We start from the raw sequence: 25124 nt of genomic DNA, 5'->3' as shown, positions 1-25124 counted from the left end.
TCAGTAAGTCTCAAGCGATATGTCAGTAAATATGTTAATAGTTTATAGTATACTTAGTGTGAAATAAATGTATTTTAAATACATTTTGGTATAGTTTTTTTCACTAGGGTAGGCCTACATTTTCATTTAGTTACTGATTCAATTCTGCAGATTTAAAAATCAGTGATAGTTAAAAATCTTTAAGAAATCGTCACATTAGGGTTATTTTGTCATCACATCAGCTAAAACCGCACCAATTATGCATTAAAATCAGTTTCATCATAAACAGGATTATTGAAATGCACTCCCGACTTGGTTAGGGTCACTGAGTTCGTCATCTCTGTCCCGTACAGCCCCGGTACTTCTGGCATCATCGTCGGCTTGTCAAACATGGGGTTTTCGAAGCCCTGGTCCAATGGGCCACCAAGCTCCCCAACGTCACCATTGTTCCTCCATTTGCTGAAAGAGGGGATGCTAGGCATTTTGGGCATCGTAAGAAAGCCACGCCGATAGAGAAGAATAACGCCTGCGAGTAAACCCAGTCCGATCAGGGATCCCAGCACGGCACCAGTCACCACTCCCGCACTGTTTCCCGCAATTTCACCACTACTCGCTCCCGATGACGCCTGGAAATCTGCACTGGTGATGCCGATGTTCGATCCGTGGTCGTGCACATCCTTCACTATCTCACGAGCGAGACTTTCAGCAAGATTCCCGGCTCCTTGACCCGTTTCCCGATCCAGAAGCAGCACCTGTATCTCCTGGGTGGATCCCAGAGGAATCAACGCTAGCAGCCTTTGCTCCTTTGAAACTTTCGACACGGCCATCTTTACAGTCTCGTATTTATGCTGGCTGAGAAAGAGATGCAGAAGTCGATTACGATACGACTCAAAGTTGAAGTTCGAAGAGAAGCGAACGTCCACGACGGCGCCGCAAACATCGCAACAATGTCCGACTGGATGCAGGGGTTTCTTGCACTCCAACGGGCCGCATTTCACGTTGGTGCAGATCTTGTCGCGATTCTTAGAGTTATCGCAGATGCATCCCGTTATATCGGCGCAGCTTGATCCGCCAACGCTAACGTGTGAAGATCCGTGGAACTGGAGCTGGCCGAAATCTGATGATAAGTACTGGGAAAACTCAGAGCTGCTGGTGAACTTCTTCCCAAGAACGGACACACTTTTCACCGGGACCTCATGATCAGATGAAACATCCACGCGGAAAGAGGTCGCCTCCCGAAACACGACGTCGTCAAACTGGCACGGGACACTCTCCTCGTGGACGGAAAACTGATATGTTCCTCTGTGCAAGTCGTCGATAGAAGTCGCAGCTAACCATAGCGACGGGTCGAACCATTTCAGAGACTCAGGGTCTTTAAACTGTGCCGTGACTCCAGATCCACATCCGGGATCTCCACCATCTCTTACGGAAAACCCAGAACCAGACGCCAGAATCAGCTGCCCGTCCACCGGCAAACTCATCCCAGTGAGAGTGTGAGACGTTTCCACGTACACTGATACTTTCCTCTGAGCTTGAAACACCACTTGGTCGTTTCTGCAGGGAACAGAGCCTTTATCCCAGTTGGTTGCGTTCTCAAAATTGGTGTCTGGGATCCATTGCTTGTAGAGAGCAGTGGCATATGGATTTAAAATGCAAAGGAAAAGCAGGACGTTGTGTCGAAGAGCCATCGTGAGAGGAATGAGTGTGAAGAAAAACACAGAACGACCTTTGGTCTGACGCTAACGGTGCGACTGTCACATGAGAGTCCAAGCTATAACTTGGTGAAAAATTCACAAGAGCTATTTTGTCAGTAAAACATCTACTACGATGACGATAAAGGCACACATTGGGATGACTGTTAAATATTTTATAGGCCAACTGTTGGACCTCTATTGCGTACTTTTAGCATAAAAACATGACGTAGGAAAGAAGAGAAAATGCTTTGTTACATTGCCCCTCTCTCTCTCTCTCTCTCTCTCATTTCTTCTTAAATGAAGCCATGTTGCCAGACTGCAATGCCATGCTACTTCAGTCCTGAAAGACGCTGTGAGCCATTTCCACCATTTTGCTAACTTCGCCAGATTAGCCACTGAATTAGACTAGTCCCATCACTACAACCACCAAAGACAAGACAGCCAATTCGATGCCAGAAAACCCAAACATGCAAAAATGATTGACAGGCAAATTGATTAGTTCTCCAAGTAACCCTAATACTACCTGGGACATGTACATAAAAACAACTCTAATATCGCTTATTTCTCAGCACTAAAAAGCTCCTCTGTTACACAGATAGGCGATATAATCAGAAATAGAGGGGTTGGTGATACTATCAAATTTTTTTAACCCTGTCATACATCACTTAACAGTGTCACTACACCAAATTGTTATAAAATTGAACTAAACCAGGTTACAGAATTCTCATTATCACAACATAATGAATCAATAGCTACCTTGAATTAATTAACCAACTAGCAATTGATAATGAATTGTAAAACTAAGTATATTCAACCTTACACGGATATATACTATATATATATATATATATATATATATATATATATATATGTATGTGTGTGTGTGTGTGTGTTTATAGATAGATAGATAGATAGATAGATAGATAGATAGATAGATAGATAGATAGATAGATTTCCCAGCAATACTATTACAGGTTGGATATCCTACTGTACCAGCATACATAATACTCACTTTAAGATATAGCTTACCTATAGACTGAAACTCTTTTTAATCGGTCCAAAATGTAAACTATACTCCCTATATTAAATGTCCTTCTCTATATAAAGTTGTATACCATTTATATCCAACTTTATCCGAATACAGTATACTCCTGAAAAACAATTTAGGCCTATATCAAATCTCAAATGCTTTATTTTTTGTAGCATAATTTAATATTCTATTCTATTATATAACGTTAACTATGTCCAACTTTATCCGCATGCATACAGTGAAAATTGGCCTACTGTGCATATCTCAAGTGCTTGATTGCAAAATGTAAACTATGTTATCAGTATCACCCAGCTCTACTGAAACGTATAAAGCATGGAAATATTAAGATATTGTAAACTTTAACATCATGGTATTATTTAAAGCTGATTTGAAACGATGTGAAAAGCACAAAACAAATAAATTGGACTTAAGGGAATGTTGACTTTTAAACAGCTGATACTAATATAAGCTAAACTCTTTTCATCTTAGGCTTTGTTGACCTTTTACTTCAGTTTCAGAACAGCGTATCACCTTTATTGTACCTGTATTAGTTGAAATAAAAAACCTTATGTTTGGTCAGGACCGGCCGGAGCTGAAAACTGCAGACGTTGTTATCACGTGATGTATGGTGTTTTTCTAACCGCTAAGTCAGATAATCGACCAATCACAATCGTTTCTGAATACTGGAAATAATATTTTAAAAATATTTTAGTTTTCCTTTTCTTTTATTACATGTAACAATCTTTTTATATTATAAATGTAAGTAATTATACGTTGTAGGCTACCATAAAATATCTGAAATAAGGTTCGTGAGATTTGCCAGTGATTCATTTGAGCCACCAAGCGCCTCCTATAGGAAGTAAAGCTCAAATGAAATATTAGTAACTTTTGCTTCTCATAGAGTGTTTTGTGGACTGACACTTGTGTTTACATACACGTATGCAGGAAATAAGACTACTTCGCCAACATGATCAGACAGGTGAGTTGTCACTTATATTTCTATTAAAGAAATATTTTATTGAAGAGCCCTCAATGCAATTATCGTATACATGTAGAGTTTTGCATTTGCTGTTTGCAAGTTTAAGTGCAGATTTCTGCATGACTTGTGGATGAAGGATAACTAAATAACCGTTGCACTAATATAACTACAAAAAAAACGTTTTATTCAGAGACACTTAAAAAGATGTAGTGCTAAAAAACTGGACTGGTGTCGTTTGTTTTGAAGGACTCTCTGGGTGACGTGCCATTATTTCATGAGGATGAAACTGCATTTAGGGAGAAGAAATCAAATATCAAGTGAGTTTTTAGGTTTGGGAAAACAAATGGACTAGAGAAACTTACATTAAGTGACATTGTGATAATCTAGGTCTCATAGAACACATAAATAATAATATGTTGTTGTTCTCAGACACCCTCTGGCCTGTTTCTTTCATCTTTTCTTCCGCACGAGTGCAGTCCTGATCTACCTCTTTTGTGAGTTTCTCAGCCGAAGTTTTATTGCCAACATGGTTACCATCATTTTACTTCTGTCATGTGACTTCTGGACAGTAAAGGTAAGCATATGGAATCAACATGAAATCTTACGTTTACTTTCTTAAAGGGATAGTTCACCCAAAAATGAAAATTCTGTCAGTATTTACTCTCCCTCATGTTGTTCCAACCCCGTAAGACCTTCATTCATCTTCGGAACACGAATTAAGATATTTTTGATTAAATGGATCACTCCTCCATAGGCTTCGTTTTTTTGCGCACAAAAAGCATTCCCGTCACTTGATAAACTTAAGATTGAGCCACTGTAGTCACTTGGACTATTTTAACGATGTCTTTAATAACTTTTCGGGGCCGGCAAGTGTCAATCCCTTAGAAGCCTATGGAGTGATCCAGCTCTCAGATTTAATCAAAAATATCTTTATTTGTGTTCTGAAGATGAACGAAGGTCTTACGGGGTTGATCAACATGAGGGAGAGTAGCCTAAATACTGACAGAATTTTAATTTTTGGGTGAACTATCCCTTTAACGCATGTTCCTGGTCTTTCTATGCATGTTGTTCCAAATTTAAAGTGCTAGTCTTCGTTACTCTTTCATTAAAATAACTTGGAAATGAATGTTCTATATTTTAGTTTGATAATGTTTTTTATTTAATATTTCGTATTTTTAGGTTATTTTATGGTACTAAATTATATTTGTGCTGTATTTCTAATCCATGAATTCACCTTTCGAGCATAGACCTGAAAATTACATTTCCTGTGTAAATCTTGAATGCTTTAGAGCAACAGACTGAAGTTTGATCTCTTTTTGAAGATGATACTTGGCAGATTATTGCTGAAGTGATACAAGTTTTAAAAAGTTAACTTAAAAAAAGTTAAAGAATTTTACGTTTATTGTTATTAAAAATGTGCAAAAATACTATTTTCCATTTCAATATGAAATATATTTTCAAAAACATATTTTACTATAAAACTGTGATGAAATCAAAGCCATAAATCTAAAAAAGTGGTTCAAAATTTGAGCTTGATATCTAAAAAAATGAGCTTTAAGTCAGATTTTGTTTGGCCACAGTACCAAAGGTTTCCACTAGATGAAATTAATTTTCAATCAATGACCGCGAGGAGCACAATATGACTACTTTTTTCATGACCATTTAACCTGTTCGAATCAGGTCCATTTTGTGTGTGTGTGTGTGTGTGTGTGTGTTCACATAGCAAGTGCCAAAACCTTTACCAAGTTTCAAACCATTCCGATTAAAAAAATAAAAAATGTAAAAAATTTCGGTCAAAAATAACCATGGTCTTATTATGCATGTTGTTCCAAATTTAAAAAGTGCTACTCTTCCTTAATCTTTCACCAAAATTACTGTTTAATTTTCAGACATCATCATGTCAGAATGGGTGGAGACAATTAGCCTGTCAAAATAAAAGTCCCATTGAAATGCACCAGTTTATAGAAGAAAAACGGGTTGTGATGAGACTTCAAGAATGTATGATAAACCTGATCTTCTCTATGTGTGGCTCATTTAAGAGTGTGTGTGTGTGTGTGTGTGTGTGTGTGTGTGTGTGTGTGTGTGTGTGTGTGTGTGTGTGTGTGTGTGTGTGTGTGTGTGTGTTGTTTTTATTTGAGAACGTGACGGGACGGCTGTTGGTGGGCTTGAGATGGTGGAATCAGGTTGATGAAGACGGTCGCAGTCAATGGATGTTTGAATCCAGATCAGTGAGTCTCGCCACCCACAACTTTACAACACTGCAGGGAATTAAGCATTTTGGCAACTCTGTAAGGCAACCATATAGCCTAATAAAAAATCAAGTTTATGATTGTCACTAACAATTCTGAGGTAATGTACAACTTTAATACATAGCTATCACCGCTCGATCAAAGTTTAATGGTCATGTGTTGTCACTGCTAGTGAGTGGACAACACCTTCAGTTGTGTAATTATTTTAAAGAGAGGAATTTCCGCTTTTGAGTCACAGTGTTCAAATATTAAAAGAACAGTCAATTCATTAGAAAACCTCTCTTTGTTCTATGAAACACTGAAGGAAACTTGTTAAGGGCGTTAAGGGTACTGTCAAGCACCAAACTGAATAAAACAACACCATGAAAGTGTTCTGAAGTCACATGAGAGCTTTGTGTAGAGAACAGTTTAAATACATATTTACTGTGAACAATAAAACAGTAAAAATCTGTAACATTATTCTCCAATCTGCACATTCAAACATGCTGATCATGCATACAGTAATTCATTGTGAGCTTGTCATTGTGAACCATCGTTTTATGGAGAGAAAAAAAAGCTGTGCAAAGATTCTTAAAAAAATCTTGAATTAATTTGGTAACACTTTATTTCGATGGTCCCCTTTAGACTTTCTATTGACTATAAGTAACTACATGTCAACTTAATCTACTAACCCAAACAGTCCACTATCTACTAATGCTCTAATGAGAGTTAGTTGACATGCAGTTGCAAAGTTACTTCTAGTTCGTAAAACGTCTAAAGGACCACCATCAAAATAAATACACATTTGAAACACATAATGGAGAATAAATACTGAGAGAATTGTCTTTTTGAGTGAACTATTTCTTTAATTCCTGTTTGGTGTATTTTCTCATAGGAGACCAGTAAAAAAGTGGTCTCAAACTCTGATTCCCGCATTTTCTGGTTCGGTCTGATCGTGTGTCCGGTGTTTTGGGGTTTCTTTGTGTTCAGCTCTCTTGTGTCCTTCAACATAAAGTGGTTGGTGAGTTTTTTTTAAATTCTTTTTCAATAAATACACACGTTTTTTACTGTGAAAAACCTCTGTGAGCTGTAACCTTCCTGACGTGTGTGTGTGTGTGTGTGTGTGTGTGTGTGTGTGTGTGTGTGTGTGTGTGTGTGTGTGTGTGTGTGTGTGTGTGTGTGTGTGTGTGTGTGTGAGCGAGCAGGCGGTTGTGATAATGGGAGTTGTGTTGCAGTGGGCTAACCTTTACGGATATGTGAGATGTAAAGTCGGCGGTGGAACTAAACTGAGGAACATGGCAACAAACTACTTTGGCGTTAAGCTCTTCAAAAAGGTCAAGAGAAATACTATCCCATATATAATGCATTCATAAATATTTCTGAAACCGTTTTTGATTCTCGTCCAGGTATTAAACCAACCGCAGGGACCCTGATGTGATGTGGCTGACCGAATGTTATCGACTAGCGAGAATTTCCCCCTCATTCTGTCCGCTTGCTTTTCAATCTAATCATTGTCGTTTCTTATGGTAAATTATTATTTCTCTTTCAGTTTCCACTGAAAAGATTTTCTTTTTTGCTTAAATGGTCAAACTGTGTTGTGTTACCCTAACAGTATGTGACTCTTTGTTGGATAATAATTTGTATGTATTAAAATTAAATATATAATTTCAGATAACACTGTGTGTACTGGAGAATGAGTCTGAATAATAATTGTAATCATGAAGTCTTCTTCGGTTTGTGGTGTTTCTTCAGTTGGTCTCCAGGTGTCTCTCTTGCTCTGGAGAACCTGATCTAAGCTGGATTTTTCTATAATCAATATTTGAGGAAATATATATTAAGATCTCAAGTATTAAAAGTGATAATAGCGGCAGTGCTTAAAAATATATCGTCCGCAGAATAGGGAGATTTAACACGTATTGAAGCACCTTAACATTTACAATCATTTTCGTTATGAATAATCATAAATATGTTGATTTACATTGCAAATCATTTTAATAACTTTTACATTTATTTTTTATATTTTTAATAACTGTTTTTTGAGTTGTCATAAGCCTCACAGTAGTTCGCCTGATTTAATTGTGATGTTACCGTCCATAAACTGACTAATGACATCTGTGCACAGTAAAATATGACTCCTTAAATGATAAATTGTGTTAGATATGCTGCAATATAACATTCAGAAGTAGGTTAGATTGTACACGTGGTTTTATGAATTTAGAGAATATACTTAAAAGAGGTTTATAGTAGCTAATAGTACGGATCAATCAAAAGTCTAAGGCTTTTTAAGCTGGTAAGTTTAATTTTAAGGTACTTTGAGAAATCAGTACACTGTCCTGCTCTTGTGAACCCAGTGAAACTGGCTCTGGGATGTGATTTCTACAAATCAAATTGACCTAATTTGTCACATCTATGAATATAATGAATGCTAATAGACACAAACGCAAGCTTAATTTAACGTGGTAATTCAGACACTCAGTCTAGCTCAGCCAATATGTAGGTTATTTACGAGCCTGAAACATAAGCAGAATGAATTGCGTATGAAGCCATTGCTTTCATTTTAATGCACTTTTTTGATATTATGTTTTCTAACCAATGCTTTTTTGTCAAAAAGACATTCATTTTGAACGTGGGGGGGGGGGGGGGGGGGGGGATTACAAGGGGACTTTAAACCTTCCTTGAAAGGTTTAAGTCATAAAGTATTGGCCAAGTGTTGACATGCTGGTTCTCTGCCAGTCTGCTCAAGGCATTTCGGCTTTCTAGTAATCTCTATTCCAGTGAACGAGAACCCTTATTGTCCCTGTGCATTGTTTTTCTCATGTGAGCACACCAAACACATACAAGATTATGTTTCTAGACAAACCAGTATTGATGAGGATATTGCAACTGAGACCAAAAATAAATAAATAAATTATGCAATGTGTTTGCTATTTTAGATTACTAAAAGATGAACAGAATATTTAGCAAAAACATCTTAAAGATCCTAAAGGTTTTGAGAAGCACAGTCTCCTTTGCTGTGTATTTTGGACAAAAATGTGTGTATGGCCCAATATTCTTGGCCCATTTTCCCACTGTACATTTTAAAAGCTTGTATGTCTTCTAAAACATATATTTAATCGTTTAGCCATAACCAGCACATGAAAGACGTCAAAGCTGACAAACATGATGTAAATCTTTAGTTTGGACTTCAAGAGGTCTATGTTTTAAGGATTTCTGTAACACGTTTGACTTAAGCATGAACAGCTGTTACATAAAAACATTCAGATCTGAAGAATTCGCTCTCTTTTAATGAATGAATTGCAAATTAAATTGGGAACCACAACGATTTTCAACATTACTTCAATAATTATATATTTAATCCCTGATACTATATACATTGTCTCTCAACTGATTAAATGTATTTCTCTAAATTTGAGTCCATTTATATAGAAATATATAAAAAATGTATCACACATTTCCATGAATTCAGGAGTTTTTTTCTGTAATGTCAAGTTAGATGAAAATGAGCAAACATGAATATCAACTATAGTTTTATAAATTTCTTGTCTCAGCTGAAGGAAATAATACATTATTTATCGACTTTAATTTATCGGCCAAATTATCTTATCGGGCCAATGACGACAACATTAAAAATTGTACATATATCGATACCGAAATGGCGACCGATATATTGTGCATTCCTATTAATTTCCTTAAATCTCAGTTTCGATGTAGAAAGTGAATGGGATATTCTCACTTGAGTTCTGATTGGCTCACTAATGCACAGCACGTAAAAAGCCATCTTCATCCATCATCATCACCGCACTCGACACCAAAAGATAATCAAGTGTTTGTTGGTATCAACAGCTTCTGCTATCATGGTATCAACACTGTCTAATCCCATTACAATAGCACTTTAATAACACTGCACTCCATTGCGTGCAACACGGTTGCCTTTTATCTATTATAGCTGATGTCTATCTGTCATATCTGTTTAAATAAGACAATATCTGTTACAGTGAGATACTTCAAGGACAATCTTATTTTATTGTTACGGGACAAACACCAATTAAGCACCAATTTTAGGGACCCTCCTAGCAAAATGTTGAAAATCAAGACCTTGAACTGGTTTTCCACAGACTCAACAGGTTGATAATACATCAGTGATGATTATTGGACGAGTTTTCCGACTGTTTTCTTGAAACAGCATCATCAGGTGTTTAACCTCAGACCCTTTTGAGTGTTCATGCCCATATGATCCAGTCATGTTAAAGAGTCCATTTTATATATATGCACAAAGTAACTTGCTCAATAAAAGCAACCTGCAATGGCAAAGATATAACATTCTCCACCAATCAGTTTTACACCATACTTAGGGAACGTTTACAAGACACCAGTTTCAACTAAAAACAGAAAACTGTTTATGCGTTGTAGCCGTCCATTTACACAACAAAGCCTGAAAACACAATTGTTTTTTAAAGCTGCTGAAAACGGGTTTCAGGGTGAAATTTTGAAATTATAGCGTTATCGTCTCAGTGTGTAAACTACAAAAATGTGAATTTGTGAAAACAGTGACCTCATGTGCATGTGTATTACATGAATGTAATCATTAATTATATTTTTTTTTTCTCTGTATCATGTCTTTTGTATTAAATCGTTGTGTGTGTTAAACAAAGTGCAGTGTTGTGGAAAAGAATTTCCCCGTGGGGACAATATGGTTAATCAATTAAATTTAAGTATATGTTCAGCTGGAGCAATTAAACACACCTGGACCAGCTAATCAAGCTGTTCAGGGTAACTTGATGATTACAGGCAAGTGCTGGAAAAGGTTTGGAACTGAAGTCTGCAGGAAACTTGGGCTGAATCCCAAATCGTCCCTGTTATTTGAGGGGACATCCATTTGTAGTGGTGTCCGAAACAATAGTGGACGTTATCGAGTGCACTCATTCAATCCCACATTGCAATGCAATAACGAGTGTACAAACGATGTAGCCTACGCTCAACGTCTCTCCAAATTCACTAACTCGTTTAACCAACATCAACAGATCACCTGTTCTTGTTGTTCATCTGGCTGATACAACTCAGTTACAACAGCCAAACATCAGTCAAAATGTAAGGGTCAACTGACCAACGAAAGCAAACACTGATCCCCATAATGGTGACTTAAAATTTAGATTTTTCTCCTTCAGTGATTATGCTTGTTAACATCAGGTGTCTTCAATAATGCTCAATCATCACTCAATGAATCACTTAATTATCTCATTAACTTTAACACTGATTCATTGTTAATTTAACACTCTTGAGTGTGGAGTCAAATAAACTCCCAGGAGAGTTAATTTAACACTGTAGTTTTTGCTGTGTACCGTTAAAGTTTAGTACATTTTTAGTACCGTTTAGAACATAGTTGTCGTGTAAATGTACCCTAAATCATAGGCTTTACTCCATGACTGTTTTGTGTTTGTGTTTGTTAGCATTAAAGAAAGGTTTGAGGACAAAACAAATTATGTGGGGATGACGACCAATTGGCTGACCCCTATATTGATCAACACTGAATTGGCAAAGGCAATTTTGATCAAATAGCACCATTAAATACAACCCAGGTTGACCAATGTGTTTTTTACAATAAAACAAAAAGTACAATAGTAAAAAAAATTAAAACAATAAACCAATAAAATGGATGGGTGATTGGGTCATTAATATTAATCAGCTGCTTTGAGAGCGTTCTCTCATTCAATTATGCAATTGTATTAATAGTAACGCGTCTTAATTCCAACAAACATTAAACATTCATTTGTCATTTTAGCTCTAACCAGGCTTAAGTCATCAGAGATCGGAACCAAAAAAATTAGAACATATTTACTTACTTAACTCTTCCGTGTGTGTCGACAAGTGTCAAAATCCACGCCTAGACAGAATAAATGCCTTCTTATAGGTGAGTCTCCTACTTTCTAAGCCACCTTTGACCCTCGGGTCAGTCGAAGTTCTTAGAAATCTGGGATTAAATGCCTCTGGCAAACAGAGGCATTCTCAGAAATGATCTAATTGGCTAGCTCACTTTACTCTTTTACAACACAGGTTGTTTAATGACCTTCAATACACTCATAGTCCTTTTTTCTTCACTCTATAATAGACGACTCTCATTGCTCATCGCTTGCGTCATAAAGGCAATAACTCTTAAAATGAGTCATTTTCTTTTATCAACAGATCCACAGATCATACAGTCTGGAGGACTGGTTTAACGACTTTGCATTTTTTGTTGCTCATCCAAATCTCAAATGCAATTGGTATAGAATTGAGACATAACAGCTCTCCAATTATAGGGATTTTTCCCCCAATTTTTTATGAATGCGTTTAAAAATTATTTTTTGCATTGGATGGAAACATGTCTATTGACATCAATGCATAGAATATATCATGGAGCCTAACAGTAACAGACAAAAAGGTAGTGATTCATGGGACGTTCCATATGAGAATGATGGATCTATTTTCTTTATTAGTGTGTAATAACAGTTTAAACAAACCTTTGTATAAAGTCCCTGATGGGATTTTAGGATACTGCATGTTGAACACATAGTAAGCAGTGAAGGTCGCAGCCACTCCATTCAAAAGACTGTTGTGGGGCCTATCACAATTGTTCCTTCCTTGAACATCATCCATTTGTCTGTGCTTAGTGTCTCTCCTGAAATGCATTAACATAATATGATAACTAAAAGAGCACTAGAAAGCTAAATACACGCACGAGTTGCAGTGTTGGCATGATAGGCGAAATTACCAATTTGGCAGACAAAGTTATAGTATGCTTTCTGCTAATTTAGACTAGGTTTTTTATGGATGCAATGGGCTCATGTTAAATTCCAATCTTTCCTTTCTTTGACAAATATATCCATGTAACAACTATTGCAATGAAAAAAGTTCAGTGTGCCTATAAAATCAAAAAATGTACCCCACTTAAATTTGCCAGCTATCCCCTTTAAAGTAGACCCTTTGTGCAGTGACACACATTTCTCAGTGCTTCTGGCTCGGCTGGAACGCTCCCTGGAAGCCTCACTTTTTAACCCTATGCAGCACCATCTGAGACGTGTTTTGGATCTCTTTTAGGCCCCGATCACACCAAACGCGTTTTTGCAGTGAGAGAGGCGCCTTTTTAAACTGTTTTCCTATGGCAGTGAGCATTCTGCGCGCTGTTTATGTGCCTCAGGCACCTCGCGTTTTAAAGCCTGCTGCGCCTCGTGTTTTTGCAGTTGAAAAAAAAGCAACTCCGAGCAGAACAACCGGAGGCTGCAGTTTCAGGACCCCAGTTCATGGACCCTACTTTTCTGTGACAGCGCCACCTACAGAACTGGGTCACCAAAAACACTAATTTAACCCTTTCGGCGGCAAAGATCACAGTCGGCCCCAGATTAGTTTATTACTCATTAAACATTCATTACTCGTTAAAACATCACACCCCTACTTATTTGATCTGGACAAAATGAGCATCATTAGAAAGATTTAAGACTCCAGCTTCGATATTTGACCACTGTTTATGATAAGACTGGTTTGCAGTGACATTCATTTCTTAATTTATGACAGGAGTGCAAAATTATTAATCTGTAGCGTTCATTATTTTGAATAGAAATCATCAACTATAAAGCAGTCATTCACGTCTTCTCCGGTTTATTTGTGTTCACATACATGCAATATACAGCATCCGCGAGGGCTCTTAAGTCCAATGGTGTGCATATTTGTAGAAATAATGATTTATCATCACATGTTTGTAAAATATTTTGTCATATAGAATAACATTTCTATCAATTTTCCACTGCGATCTGAAGCTAATAATGCTGCGTTCCAGGCAACCTGTAACCCGTGTTTTTCCAACCTTATACCCATGAAAGTGCAATGGAACGGCAGTCAAACCCATGACTTACCACCCGTGAACTCGTACTAGATCGATGTACTCCCAGTTACGAGCTCTGACGTCACATACCCCGCGAAACCATACAAAACAACAATGGCAGCCCCTACGGATGCAGCGTTTCTGCAGGCGGTACACGGTGAGAATACACTTTAGGACAATATAATGTTTCAGTCAAATTAATAATGATATAATGATGATAATAATACACACATGATTATGTATTACAATGTTATATGTCTCTGAAACAAGTATGTATATTGCGCTCAGGTAGTTTGGCGTGACTGGCCTGGAACGCTACAAAGTCGTGAGTCGTAGTTTGAAGTCGTGATTTACGCGCTCAAAAACCTGCCTGGAACGCAGCATAAAACAGCGAACATCTTCGTGATTTGCGTTAGTTGATCTCAGCGCTCTCTCATTCGCTGAACAGCTGTCGATCAACTCACGTGGTTCAACCAACGTGACCACAATCCTGCCTCTTCTGTATGACGTGGATCTGTGTAGACTTCCTCATTCTGACCTCCGTGATAACAAAGCTAAAGACAAATCTCTTCACCTGAGCAAGAAGCTAATAAATGCACGATTCGATCTCGAGGATATGTGGTTTGTGTGCGATTTACGTGCGATTTTGGGTATTTTCATATGAATAAAGAATGTTTACAGTATTGCTAAGCAAGGTATAGCCATTAACTGCGTATAAAATGCTAAATATAACATATTTCAACATCCTTTTTTTACTTAAAACCATTTTAAACCACGACCAGAATTATGATACAAATACTCAATGGTGGTTTAAAGTGAGCTTTAAGTAAAAGTGTAATATTAATCTTTTAAATTGTGTCATATAGCTTGATGCTACTTGTTGCTCTAATCCACCTAACGGTTCTGCAGGAGCTTTTCTATTCTATAATCTTATTTGTCAATATATATATATTATTGTTATTTTATTTATTTTTTCTAAAAAGACTTCAGGATAATAGGTGGATCTTGATACTATATACAAACTAAACCACCTCGATCCTAGAACTGCGGTCCTCACACCGCTGTATCATCCAGTTCGGTAGGTGGCGCTGTCACGGAAAACTAGGGTCCTGAAACTGCGGTCCTAGAACTGGGGTCCTGAAACTGCAGCCTCCGGTTGTGCAGGAACATACTAACGCTATATATAGCTTGACGACTTCACAAACCTTAACTACCACAATGTTAACAGAAAGTAAATAAAGTTAATAAAAGGCTAATTTAACGTTTACTTGACTGACAGGACAGCTGTTTCATTGGTTGCCTAGCAACATAAAAAACGCAGCACACTGCTTGTTCTGTGTGATCGGGGCAGTGCTGTGCGCCTTGCGTTTTCAAACCTGAAAAAACGCGTTTGCTGTGATCGGGGCCTTACTGTATCAAAACGGTGACCCAGTTTTCATTTTTGAAAATGTCAGGTTTTCTACGCGCTGTGAGTATGTGCATTGTCATGTTGGAGCACACTGGATACGCTTAGGCCGTGTGTCCACCAAAGCGTTTTTAGCCAGCTGAAAACGCTAGACGCTCTGCTGAAAACGCCTAGCTGTGGGCGCTTGAGAGCGTTTTGGCAGCGCTGCGTTCTTTCAGTTGAGACAAATCGTTGCTATGATACCGAATATCTGCAGCACAGTTTACTTGTAACTGATTTCGCAGATAAATACACGCTCAGCGATTCGTTACGCTCATGGCGTTTAAAAAACGCGGCGCTCCCATTGGAAATAATTAGAATTTTACGCCAGGTGCGTGAAAAAATGCTTTGGTGGACACACGGCCTTAGATACTCTTAAATAACACATGTTCCAGAGAGTGTTTCAACTGAAGCAGAAGCACTAGGAGCTGTGGATCACTGGACAAGGAGACTACTTGAAATAGGATAGTGGCCAAAATTAAATCAGGTATATTTTAGCTTTTTATATTCACAGTCTCAATATTTTGATTTCACCTCATAATTATTTTTAGAAAAATCACAACGGACATGCGCCTGATTTCCGGCACACTGCTAGAAAACCTTAAGCCTCTTAATAAACCTTAAAGGAGTAATTCACTTTAAAATGAAAATTACACCATTATTTACTCACCCTCAAGCCCAATTTATACTTCTGCGACCTACCAATCGCAGAAATATTAAAGTTGTATCAGCGATTGTGGGTGACGTCACTTCTGTTTCTGTTTGAAGCGAGATCCCAAACAAACCAAGTTAGCTCGCCCCTTCCTCCCGTTTCGCCTACGTTAGCTAGAGCTGCACAAGTTTAGTCGAGGTTCACTCATTTTTTTTCAAGAAGGATATTTTCACACATAGTTCACATCCAAAAAAGTCAGCACTAGCAGCTACTCGCCTGTTCAGAAGAAACAGTGCAACCTCGGCGTCCGATTTAAAAATGTTCAGTTCTTTAAGTCTCTCCACCTTTCAAAAGCCTTCCCGATAACTATTCGTGTCTTGGAATAAACACGATGGTATTCCCTCGCTCTAATCCTCCTCCTCCTCTTGGGGATTGACTCAGGCATGTTCAATTTCTCTTGTTCGTTGATAGACGCTGACTTCTTCTTCAGCTCCGACTTACTTCGCGTGCAGCCGCGTGAAAACCCCCTGTCGGTGATTGGTTGGAACCTATTTATTTTGGTTTTGAGTGGTTGGTGAAACCCATTGTTTTTGTGTGCAGATCTCAGAGCCTAGGCTGCCTACAGAGACACGTTTTTTTTGACGGCCTGCTTATGGGGTGGATCGTTAGCAAGCGGAAAGATTAGATGAATGTGATCATTTATGTTTGGGCCTTTTTTGGGCCTGAAATCGCTGATACAAGCTTTAATAAACACCCTGATGCTTCTGAGCTTTATAATGGCAGTGAATTGCAACCATCAGTTTGAAGCTCAAAAATAGTGCATCTATCCATCATAAATGTGTTTTACAAGGCTCCGGGGGGTTAATAAAGGCCTTCTGAAGCAAAGCAATTAGTTTGTAAAGTTTTAAATATTAGTATTTTTCTTACACAAAGTAAAATAACTAGCTTCCGGCCAAATGGACTTAAGGATTTTACTCCTAATCGCAACTTATGCGAGTAATGCTGATGTTTACGCTACACCATGACGCAATACACTACTTCCGACGTCATAGTTGTAAGTTGTGCTTTGAATGCAAGTAGAGTGCATATGGCCACTTGGCCAGAAGCTAGAATTTTACTTTGTGTCCGCTTCAGAAGGCCATTATTAACCCCCCAGAGCCGTGTGTAGTTCTTTTATGATGGATGGATGCACTTTTTTGAGCTTCAAACTGATGGTTGCAATTCACTGCCATTATAAAGCTCAGAAGTGTCAAGGTGTTTTTTTTTTTTTAACTCAGATTGTATTCGGTTCAAAGAAGAAAGTCATATATACCTAGGATGGGTTGAAGTTGAGTAAATCTTGGGGTAATTTTCCTTTAAAAGTACTCCTTTAACAAAATAAGAATATACCTTGCACAATTAAGCAAGGTGTGCTGGGTAGGGTCTCTCTCTGGATGTCAGCAGCTGTGGCAGAGGTCTAGGTAATAAAAAATGTAAACATTACAAAATGTATAACCAATTACACAACAAATACCAATTAAAAATCTATTATTATTATTTTAATATTTAATACAGTCTGCAAGCCAGCCACATATAATTTGAGACAAACAAAATGGTCTACTCAACACAGAATGAAAAAAAAAAACCCCGGCTAATGTTTTTAATATAGGTATGCTACACAGTCTAAAACAGTAAAACAATGTTAGCTAGCCAGCGGATTAACAACTCCCTATAGTGGCTCAGACTGTCTATGGAATATTAGAATAATTTGGAATAGATAGTCTGTGTAGAGACTATATTTCCAAACAAAATGGTACTGCACGAGCAATTTACAAAATAACTGTTGGAAGAGAGAACAAGCAAGTGTGTGTGTGTGTGTGTGTGTGTGTGTGTGTGTGTGTGTGTGTGTGTGTGTGTGTGTGTGTGTGTGTGTGTGTGTGTGTGTGTGTGTGTGTGTGTGTGTGTGTGTGTGTGTAGGTGCAAGTTATGCTCACATCAGCCTTATGAAAGATGCCATTCTCTTTAAAGTGGGCAAGTAGGCAAAGTAAAATGCAGATGGCCTTGCTGCCATTCTCTTCTTCACTTCCAAGACTTCACCCACAGCTGTTGTCTGGTGTTGTTTGAAGTACTCAATTATAGTTTTGCTTCTTTGCTCAACGGCTGCTGGCAGCTTTTCCAGGATGGAAATAAAAGTTAGCTCCCTGAAGTGAGAGAACAGGTCCTTCAGGGAAAACAGAAATGGCCAGTCGTCCTTGATTTTGGATATGCTGTGTTGAAGGATCAGCATTGAGATCACGGCGCTGGAGAATGTAAGTATGTTTATGTCATCTTTGGAGCCCTCCTCTCTCAAAAAGCATTTGCTTTTTCATTTCTTGCAAGATTTCTGGACTTCCCAGAGGAGACAGGGCTGAAGAGGAATCTGGATAAGATATATTGATCATTAGAACAATATTATCCAGACACACTAATGTTGTATTTTAACACCCACTATGATATTTTCTACTTGAATCAAAAACATTTACATTCATTTTTGCATTTATTTCAATATTTTCCATGCCGCTAGTCAGAACTTGCAAGAAAGTGAGATCTATAGTAGAATGGTAGCTACATTAAGCCATTACCATTACCATTACCTTTTGGTGTAAAGGCACAACTGAGCCTTCTGCACTGGATTGGATGGAGGTAGATCAGAAGATCATCTTCCTTTAAATAGTAGAGGTCCTCTCTCCTCTGCACACCAAGGCCTGTCTTCAAGAATGCCAAAGTATCTGGGGTGTGGACAGTCTTGCTGATCTCCTCTGAAGCAGCAATCATTGTATTAGTGTGTTTCTACAAATGAGTGATGGAGAGAGAGTATTGGCATATCACACATCTCATAGGCTGGCAAAGGATAATAATCAAGCAGATCATCATGCCTCACACAAACAAACTGCTCATGTGCTGTCCCTAATACATAATAGACACCAAACTTCACAAACAATTTTTTTTTCTGAGATGAAAACCACAGAGCTATGGTGAACAATGGCCGGCTCTATCTTGCCAACCACCAATTCTTCTTTGCAATCGTTTTTGTATGAAGTGCCCTTCACTGTCACCGCATGAGATGCTACTGTATCTTTAAATTCCAAATTCAAACCAACAACAGCCTGTCTGATATTGTCACTGTAGTAATTTACATAGAAAGCTGTGCCCTTTTCAAATAACACATTCGTCTGGAACATTTCGCCTGCACTCATATAGGCTTGGAAGAGCTGGTGTCGCTCGGCAACTGTCTTGCAGATGTTTTTGAAATTGTGTAACTTTCTAGCACAACTCTTGAAGAAAGATTGCTTTACTCTCAAACCTGAGAGTCCAAAGACGAATTAGGTGGACAAACTCTGTAATGAGCTGTGGATAATGAAGCAGATAATGGTGTTTGGGCTTTAGGGGCTGATCAGGAAAGCGCTGCCTTCAAACGTATATGTAATCGTCAATAAGTATTTTAAGATAAGCGACCTGATCTGTTGTGATTGCTGGTGCACAAATGAGTTCTACAATTTCTCTAAGCTGCAGCACAAGTTGCCAAACAGCATTGCTACATGGATTCTTAATCCTATCTTCCACCAGGAGGGGTAGCAAACGAAGGAAACACCAGTTCTGGGCTGCATGTCCAGTAAGTTTATTGCTACCTGGTGAAACATCAGCTGGTTTGTCGATGGCATCATTCCCCTGATACTTAAACTGATCAATGAACCTGTTGAGATGAAGATAAATGTTTATCCTCAACTAAATAACCAATAAACAAAGCAAGGTCACTTGAAAGAAAGCCTTCAAACGTCATGTCCAAGACATGGAGCTGCTTAGGCTGGCAAACAAAAAAGAAGGATAGTTGGTTAAAAGGAGAATCTGACTTAATGCCGCACTCTGAATAATAACGATGCTGGTTGGTTTAAGTTGCGCACTCGCAGTTTACTTTAGATACAGACAGCTTACATGACTTCAAGACCCTCGATTACAAGACAGCAAAACAGAAGTCCTAATTACGTTACAACAGCCTGTCCGGTAGCACGTGTAATCAATGCAATATTAACCTGAGCCAAGGAAGCTTACCGGGCTAATGCTTATTGTTACAATCTGGGCTAACGTTATTTGAACTATCGTTATTGTCTCTTTGATCATCTCGTGTTTGAGATCCACCTATGGGAAGGGCATCCGTACCTGACCTCTGCAGAAGCATCCAATTGCACCAAGTCAGGCAAGACAGACAGAAGCGCGCAGCCAATGCCAGGTAAGGCCCCACCCCCTTACCTGAGGGAATATAACGCCTGCATGCGCTACTGTTCTCCAGCTGACATTCGCTTCTTGCGATCTCTGCACTTACACAGTTCAGTTGGATTTACGCTGCTAACCTTACATGTCTGCAGGAGTACAAATCGCCAGATCAGCCTCCGCCGGGAGTGACAGCTGTTTTTCTACAAAGTTTAGCAGTGTTTGCTTCTGAGCCGCCCGCACACTCTCGCATCTTCTCACCTGTTTCCCTTTCCGCAGCTGCCCGCCATGGATTTTCCTGAGTTTTTTTGGCGGTTAGGGTTTGGTTGGGCAGCATCCTCTAATCCGCAGATTTATGAAGGGTGCCCGTCGCTCTTTGCCAGTCATCAGAAGAATGGTCCCTGAATGGGACCTCTCCATGGTGCTGGAGGCTCTGTCTCAATTCCCTTTTGAGCCCCAGGGAAATATTTCCCTAAAGCTGCTGTCTTTCAAGACGGCTTTGCTCCTGGCCTTGGCATCAGCTAAACATGCATCCTCGGTCCATTTCTCATGCACTAAATTCTCTCTTGGTGGAGATAAGGTTTTCTTTAAGCCTAATCCGGCCTTCATGCCGAAATGCCTCCCTTCCTTCACATTGGAGGTGTCCCATATCTAAGCAACGCCTCTCACATTGGCTTGTGCATGCTATAATTTTGGTATATGAATCGAAGCGAGTGCAGCCACCAGGGGACATCAGAGCTCATTCCACGAGGGGCTTAGCCATCTCTTGGGCTCTGTTCAGGGGAGTATCGCTGCAGGACATTTCCGCTTGTGCGTTACTATCGGCTGTATGTCACCAGAACCTTGTAGCACATTCTGTTTTGGGGATGAGGTCGTCTTAGCCGTTCTTTCTCTTGTGTATGCCTCACACATGTTTCATGTCCTACCTGTACACAGCCGTTATGTGTTTTTTTTATATATATATATATAAAAAGATTTCATGTTACATTACTGAGGTGTATTCCCTCTTCCAAAAATGTTTGATTATGGAATTTCCGGTACCGTTCAAAATTCAGACAGCAGCGATACCACAATGCTGAGGCTGGCTGTAAAATCAACTACAGGACTGTCCATACATAACATGAATACAATATGTTGTTGTAAAATTTATTGTCACAATTACATCAATTGCTTACAGTGTACTGTAACAAATGTATTGCTTATTGTTAGATCATGTTAGTTAATACATTAACTTATGTTAACTAATGAACCTTATTGTTAAGTGTTACAAATAAAATGACTTGGCTTATTGACTCCAAAGCCATAGCATCAGCCATCCCTTACGAAAAGAAAATATATTTCCCTATACATGAATGATCAATATATTATATGGTAATATATCATAATGTATGTAATTTTATATTCAGTTATACACTTCATAATATATAGATGTATATGTGATCAGATATGGTCCTGCATGTGTAATATATTGCAGATATATTTACTCATGCAGAATAAACATTCTGTATACAGAGAAGTATATAATGTAATACAGATTTTTTACATTTTTTTTTATTATTTACATGATAAAAGTTTACATTAAGCAAGTTAACTAAACACAGGCACACCTGCATGTACTAAAGTATTTTGAGCAAAATTAAATAACACTTAATTTTAACATTTGCTCTCCTTTAACAGTCAGAAGCAAAGCATGCTGGGAACTAGAAATCTGTTTTAACTAATTCTGTGAATGTGTGTGAACATACAATCACATTTATATGGGAACATGTATATGGAATAAATGTACACAATAAAGGATAAACCTTAGTGATTATTATATAATGCTATTTTTGTCTTAATTTATAAATATTTTATATGTATTAATATAGCCACACATGGTCAATGCATATATTGCTACTTTGAAAAATATAAGCACTAGTTTCCCATATATCAAAATGTATTATTTAATATATCGCATTATATTTTGCAGTATATTCCCATATACTTTTGTTACATAAGGGATCTTATAGTCTGGCTAGTCTGCATAGTCTTATCACAGGTTTATGGAATTTCAATCCAATCTTCTGATCGGTGTAAATCATTTTTATATGTGATGATTTTGATATCTTATCCTGTTTACAGATCATAGATGATATGGATTATCTCTAGACAATCTTAAAAGATGTCAATGGGTGTGTACAATTTGGATAATGTGCTTATCTGTAGCGCATCCTTATCTTTGAGTTGAGCCGTTTCAGGACCTTTGGGTTCATTATTCAGATGGGCTCCACAAAGACATTGGAGAGGTCACATGGTAAGATGGTGCGAGGGGAGTTAAAATGAATTTTACGAGGCGGACATGAATTAAAACAATCTTGACTTTTTGAAACGTTAGAAGTCTGGGTCTTGTTAGCATGCTATTCATCCCCTGTGTGTGCTCTTGTTAAGCTTTGTGTACACAGTATAAACGCAGTGACATAACACACTTAATGAACAGTAAAACTGTTTGCACACATTTGCAGGTGCATTTACTATGATTATTTTAAATAATGTTAAGTATGCAAACAATTTTTATCTGCAAAATTACATAACAGTACTTTTCCTTGTATATATTTACGTGTCATTCCAGTTGGGGCAATTTCGATATATATTTCCAAATGTGGGAATCTTGATTGCATAATTATTGGTAATGGGTGAATGTGTTTACGCTCTTCTCTTTTTTTTTTTTTTAGTGGAGTGCAGTGGTCGAGAGTGTGGCAAAAAAGAAAGTATTGTTTGTGTATTTATTCTAATTAATAACCACGTTTGGTCAGGGATAAGATTAGTGAATTATTCTACTTTATGGTGCTGCAAACTATATCGTCTGATCATCTTTGTTTCTGCCTTTGCAACAAGTTATGTGTTTTGGAAAACACTGTTAAAAAGATGACAAACTCACATAAAAAGCCAAGGGTCGAACTACTAAATTAAACACTGATCACCATAATAGTGACCAAACATGTTCAATAAACCATCAATATCTAAGCCTCTGTTAATTCTCAAAAATAACTTCTGCTGAGATCTTGAGAGATTTATTGTCTTCTTTTATTTACAGTTGATTCAGGTTGTTATAGTCGTTGTGTTTCATTTTCTGAGAGTGCAAGCATGATGTTGAACCAACATCACATTGTAACATTTATTCAATGCCATTACCATTGATTTCTTGATGAAATTTCAACATTGTTTTAACATTAATTGCGGGTGCAAACGTAATGTTGATTCATGCAGTTAACGTTGACACATTAACATTGATTTAACATCGTTTCGATGGTAGCTTGCTATCTGAGTAATTACACCATCCTGGGTGCGAAAATCATCTTTCTCTCTCGACATCAGCCTTAAAATTAGCCATTTATTTAAAAAAACAATCCAACCCAGTGATTCCAACTATAGGAAAAACGTGTCTTTTGCGACATTCCAGCAAAATGATATGCTTCTTGCACACTTCGTGACACTTTCCAGTGGCTGGCACTAAAAGTGCATTTACACAGATGGCCGTGAATCTGGCAGAATTTTACATTAAACATAAACATAATGAGTATTGTCTTTATCAATCGATAATCTGCTCCTGCAATTATAATTTGTGAGAAAAGGAATAAAAATTATTGCCGTTTCATTGCATCTAGTGTTCATTTCAGCTGGGAACTGCAGTGAATTGGCAAGGTTTTACAATGAGCCTGGGTTGCAAACATCATATAACAGTAGATCTTTCTCCAGAGACTGATCGTATTCGAGGGCTCTCGATGAGACTTTTGCTTTTTCTCTGTTGGCTGACAGGAGTTCTGATAACGTTAGCATTCACATGGCATTTACAACTTATTTATTCTGAAGATATAGCTCAATCCATGAAGTGCCTACGTCCAAGTGGTTATGCAAGCTACCATTGAGATGAATTGGTATGGCTTTTTCCGGATATTATAGCACCCGACAAATGATAAGAAAGACTAAGCCTGGTTTCTCTTTTATCTCTATTTTCTATTCTCTATTTTGGTGGAGTTTGGGTTCCTTGCCAATGTCACCTTTGGTTTGCTTTGTTGGGGTTTAAAAAACTCTTAATATTCATTGTTAGCAATTTGACTGAAATGAGCTGAACAAAGACGCTATTGTTTTATAGCTGAATCGAATTTATTTCATAATTGGCGAATTTAGCAACTTCAACAACCTTATTGAACTGAATAATGTGCACTTGTTTCCTGGAGAGCTGCTTATAGCTAAATTAAACCTGTTTCATAATGTTTTACACAATTGATCTGATCTGATTCAGCAATGATCTGACTTGAGCTAAATAATGCCACTATTGTCTAGCATATTCTTTTTTACAGTGTGCACTTGTGCCGTGCGCTTAGGACCATGCGCTTCGATCCTTAAAAAAGGGCCCTAAGTGTTATTTTATGTGTTTTTCAGTAGAACCCATGAAAGTTTAACTTATATAAATCTAGGTCTATTTGGTCATAGAGATAATTAAAACATATTTGTATTATTATCAAACATAATGAATACATATCAATTTTAATCAAAAGTCTTTATCAATAAAAAAGACTTACATATGTGTCAACTCTTTCTGGAGGCTGGAGAAGAAAATAACCTTAAAAGGCAAAAGGGAGAACAGCACAATGTAAAACTTCATTAATTTTCTTTATTGTTGCAAAAATAGAGGTGCAGTAACAGTATCTTTGGACTGCATTTAAAGAAAGAAACCTAATTGTTATTCTTAAACCACATTAAATCAGACAATCAATAACGTCTTAAGGCTGTTTGAATACGCCTTTCACATGAGGACAATGTAAGCATTATTCTCTCGAGAAAGAACGGGATTAAACTAAACTGAATGTTTGTAAGTTCATTTGTGTAACAAAAGGGGAAAGAATTAAGATTGTCTTTTCTTACAGTACTTAATTTTACATAATTTACAAAAAATTATTTATATTGTCAGTCTACTGTTATTAGAGTATTACCCAAATGATTTTATATGGTTATATGCTAAAAATATATATATATACTACCGGTCAAAAGTTTTG

At 37.7% G+C, this 25124-nt stretch overlaps 2 protein-coding genes and 1 long non-coding RNA gene across 5 annotated transcripts; 1 reads left to right on the top strand and 2 right to left on the bottom strand.

Annotated features, from left to right (window-relative positions):
- Positions 1-100: 100 nt before the first annotated feature.
- On the bottom strand, positions 101-1724 carry amn (amnion associated transmembrane protein). Its single transcript, XM_077230645.1, has one exon. The coding sequence runs from the start codon at positions 1665-1667 to the stop codon at positions 237-239; it is 1431 nt and encodes a 476-aa protein (XP_077086760.1). The 5' UTR covers positions 1668-1724; the 3' UTR covers positions 101-236.
- Positions 1725-3567: 1843 nt separating this feature from the next.
- On the top strand, positions 3568-7638 carry LOC143738624 (Golgi apparatus membrane protein TVP23 homolog B). Of its 3 annotated transcripts, XM_077230641.1 has the most exons (7): positions 3568-3682; positions 3929-3999; positions 4112-4256; positions 5821-5910; positions 6806-6931; positions 7116-7244; positions 7317-7638. In XM_077230641.1, exons 1-7 carry the CDS (start codon positions 3671-3673, stop codon positions 7341-7343), a joined length of 600 nt encoding a protein of 199 aa, XP_077086756.1. In that variant the 5' UTR covers positions 3568-3670; the 3' UTR covers positions 7344-7638. The 3 variants fall into 3 exon arrangements, with proteins under 3 accessions (XP_077086756.1, XP_077086758.1, XP_077086759.1); XM_077230643.1 differs by lacking the exon at positions 5821-5910; XM_077230644.1 differs by lacking the exon at positions 7317-7638 and having other exon boundaries at positions 6806-6927; positions 7116-7222.
- A 4804-nt stretch (positions 7639-12442) lies between these two features.
- LOC143738567 (uncharacterized) lies at positions 12443-17935 on the bottom strand. The gene is made up of 3 exons (XR_013203908.1): positions 17835-17935; positions 17251-17317; positions 12443-12565 (listed from the first exon to the last, which is right to left on the bottom strand). It is a non-coding gene; the product is annotated as an uncharacterized LOC143738567 (long non-coding RNA).
- Between the last annotated feature and the right edge of the window lie 7189 nt (positions 17936-25124).

Source organism: Siphateles boraxobius, unplaced genomic scaffold (assembly GCF_051911475.1).
Source record: "Siphateles boraxobius isolate OS27281-9 unplaced genomic scaffold, OSU_SipBor_1 15, whole genome shotgun sequence".
In the NCBI taxonomy this organism is placed as follows: domain Eukaryota; kingdom Metazoa; phylum Chordata; class Actinopteri; order Cypriniformes; family Leuciscidae; genus Siphateles; species Siphateles boraxobius.
This window is presented reverse-complemented; position numbering and strand designations above follow the sequence as displayed.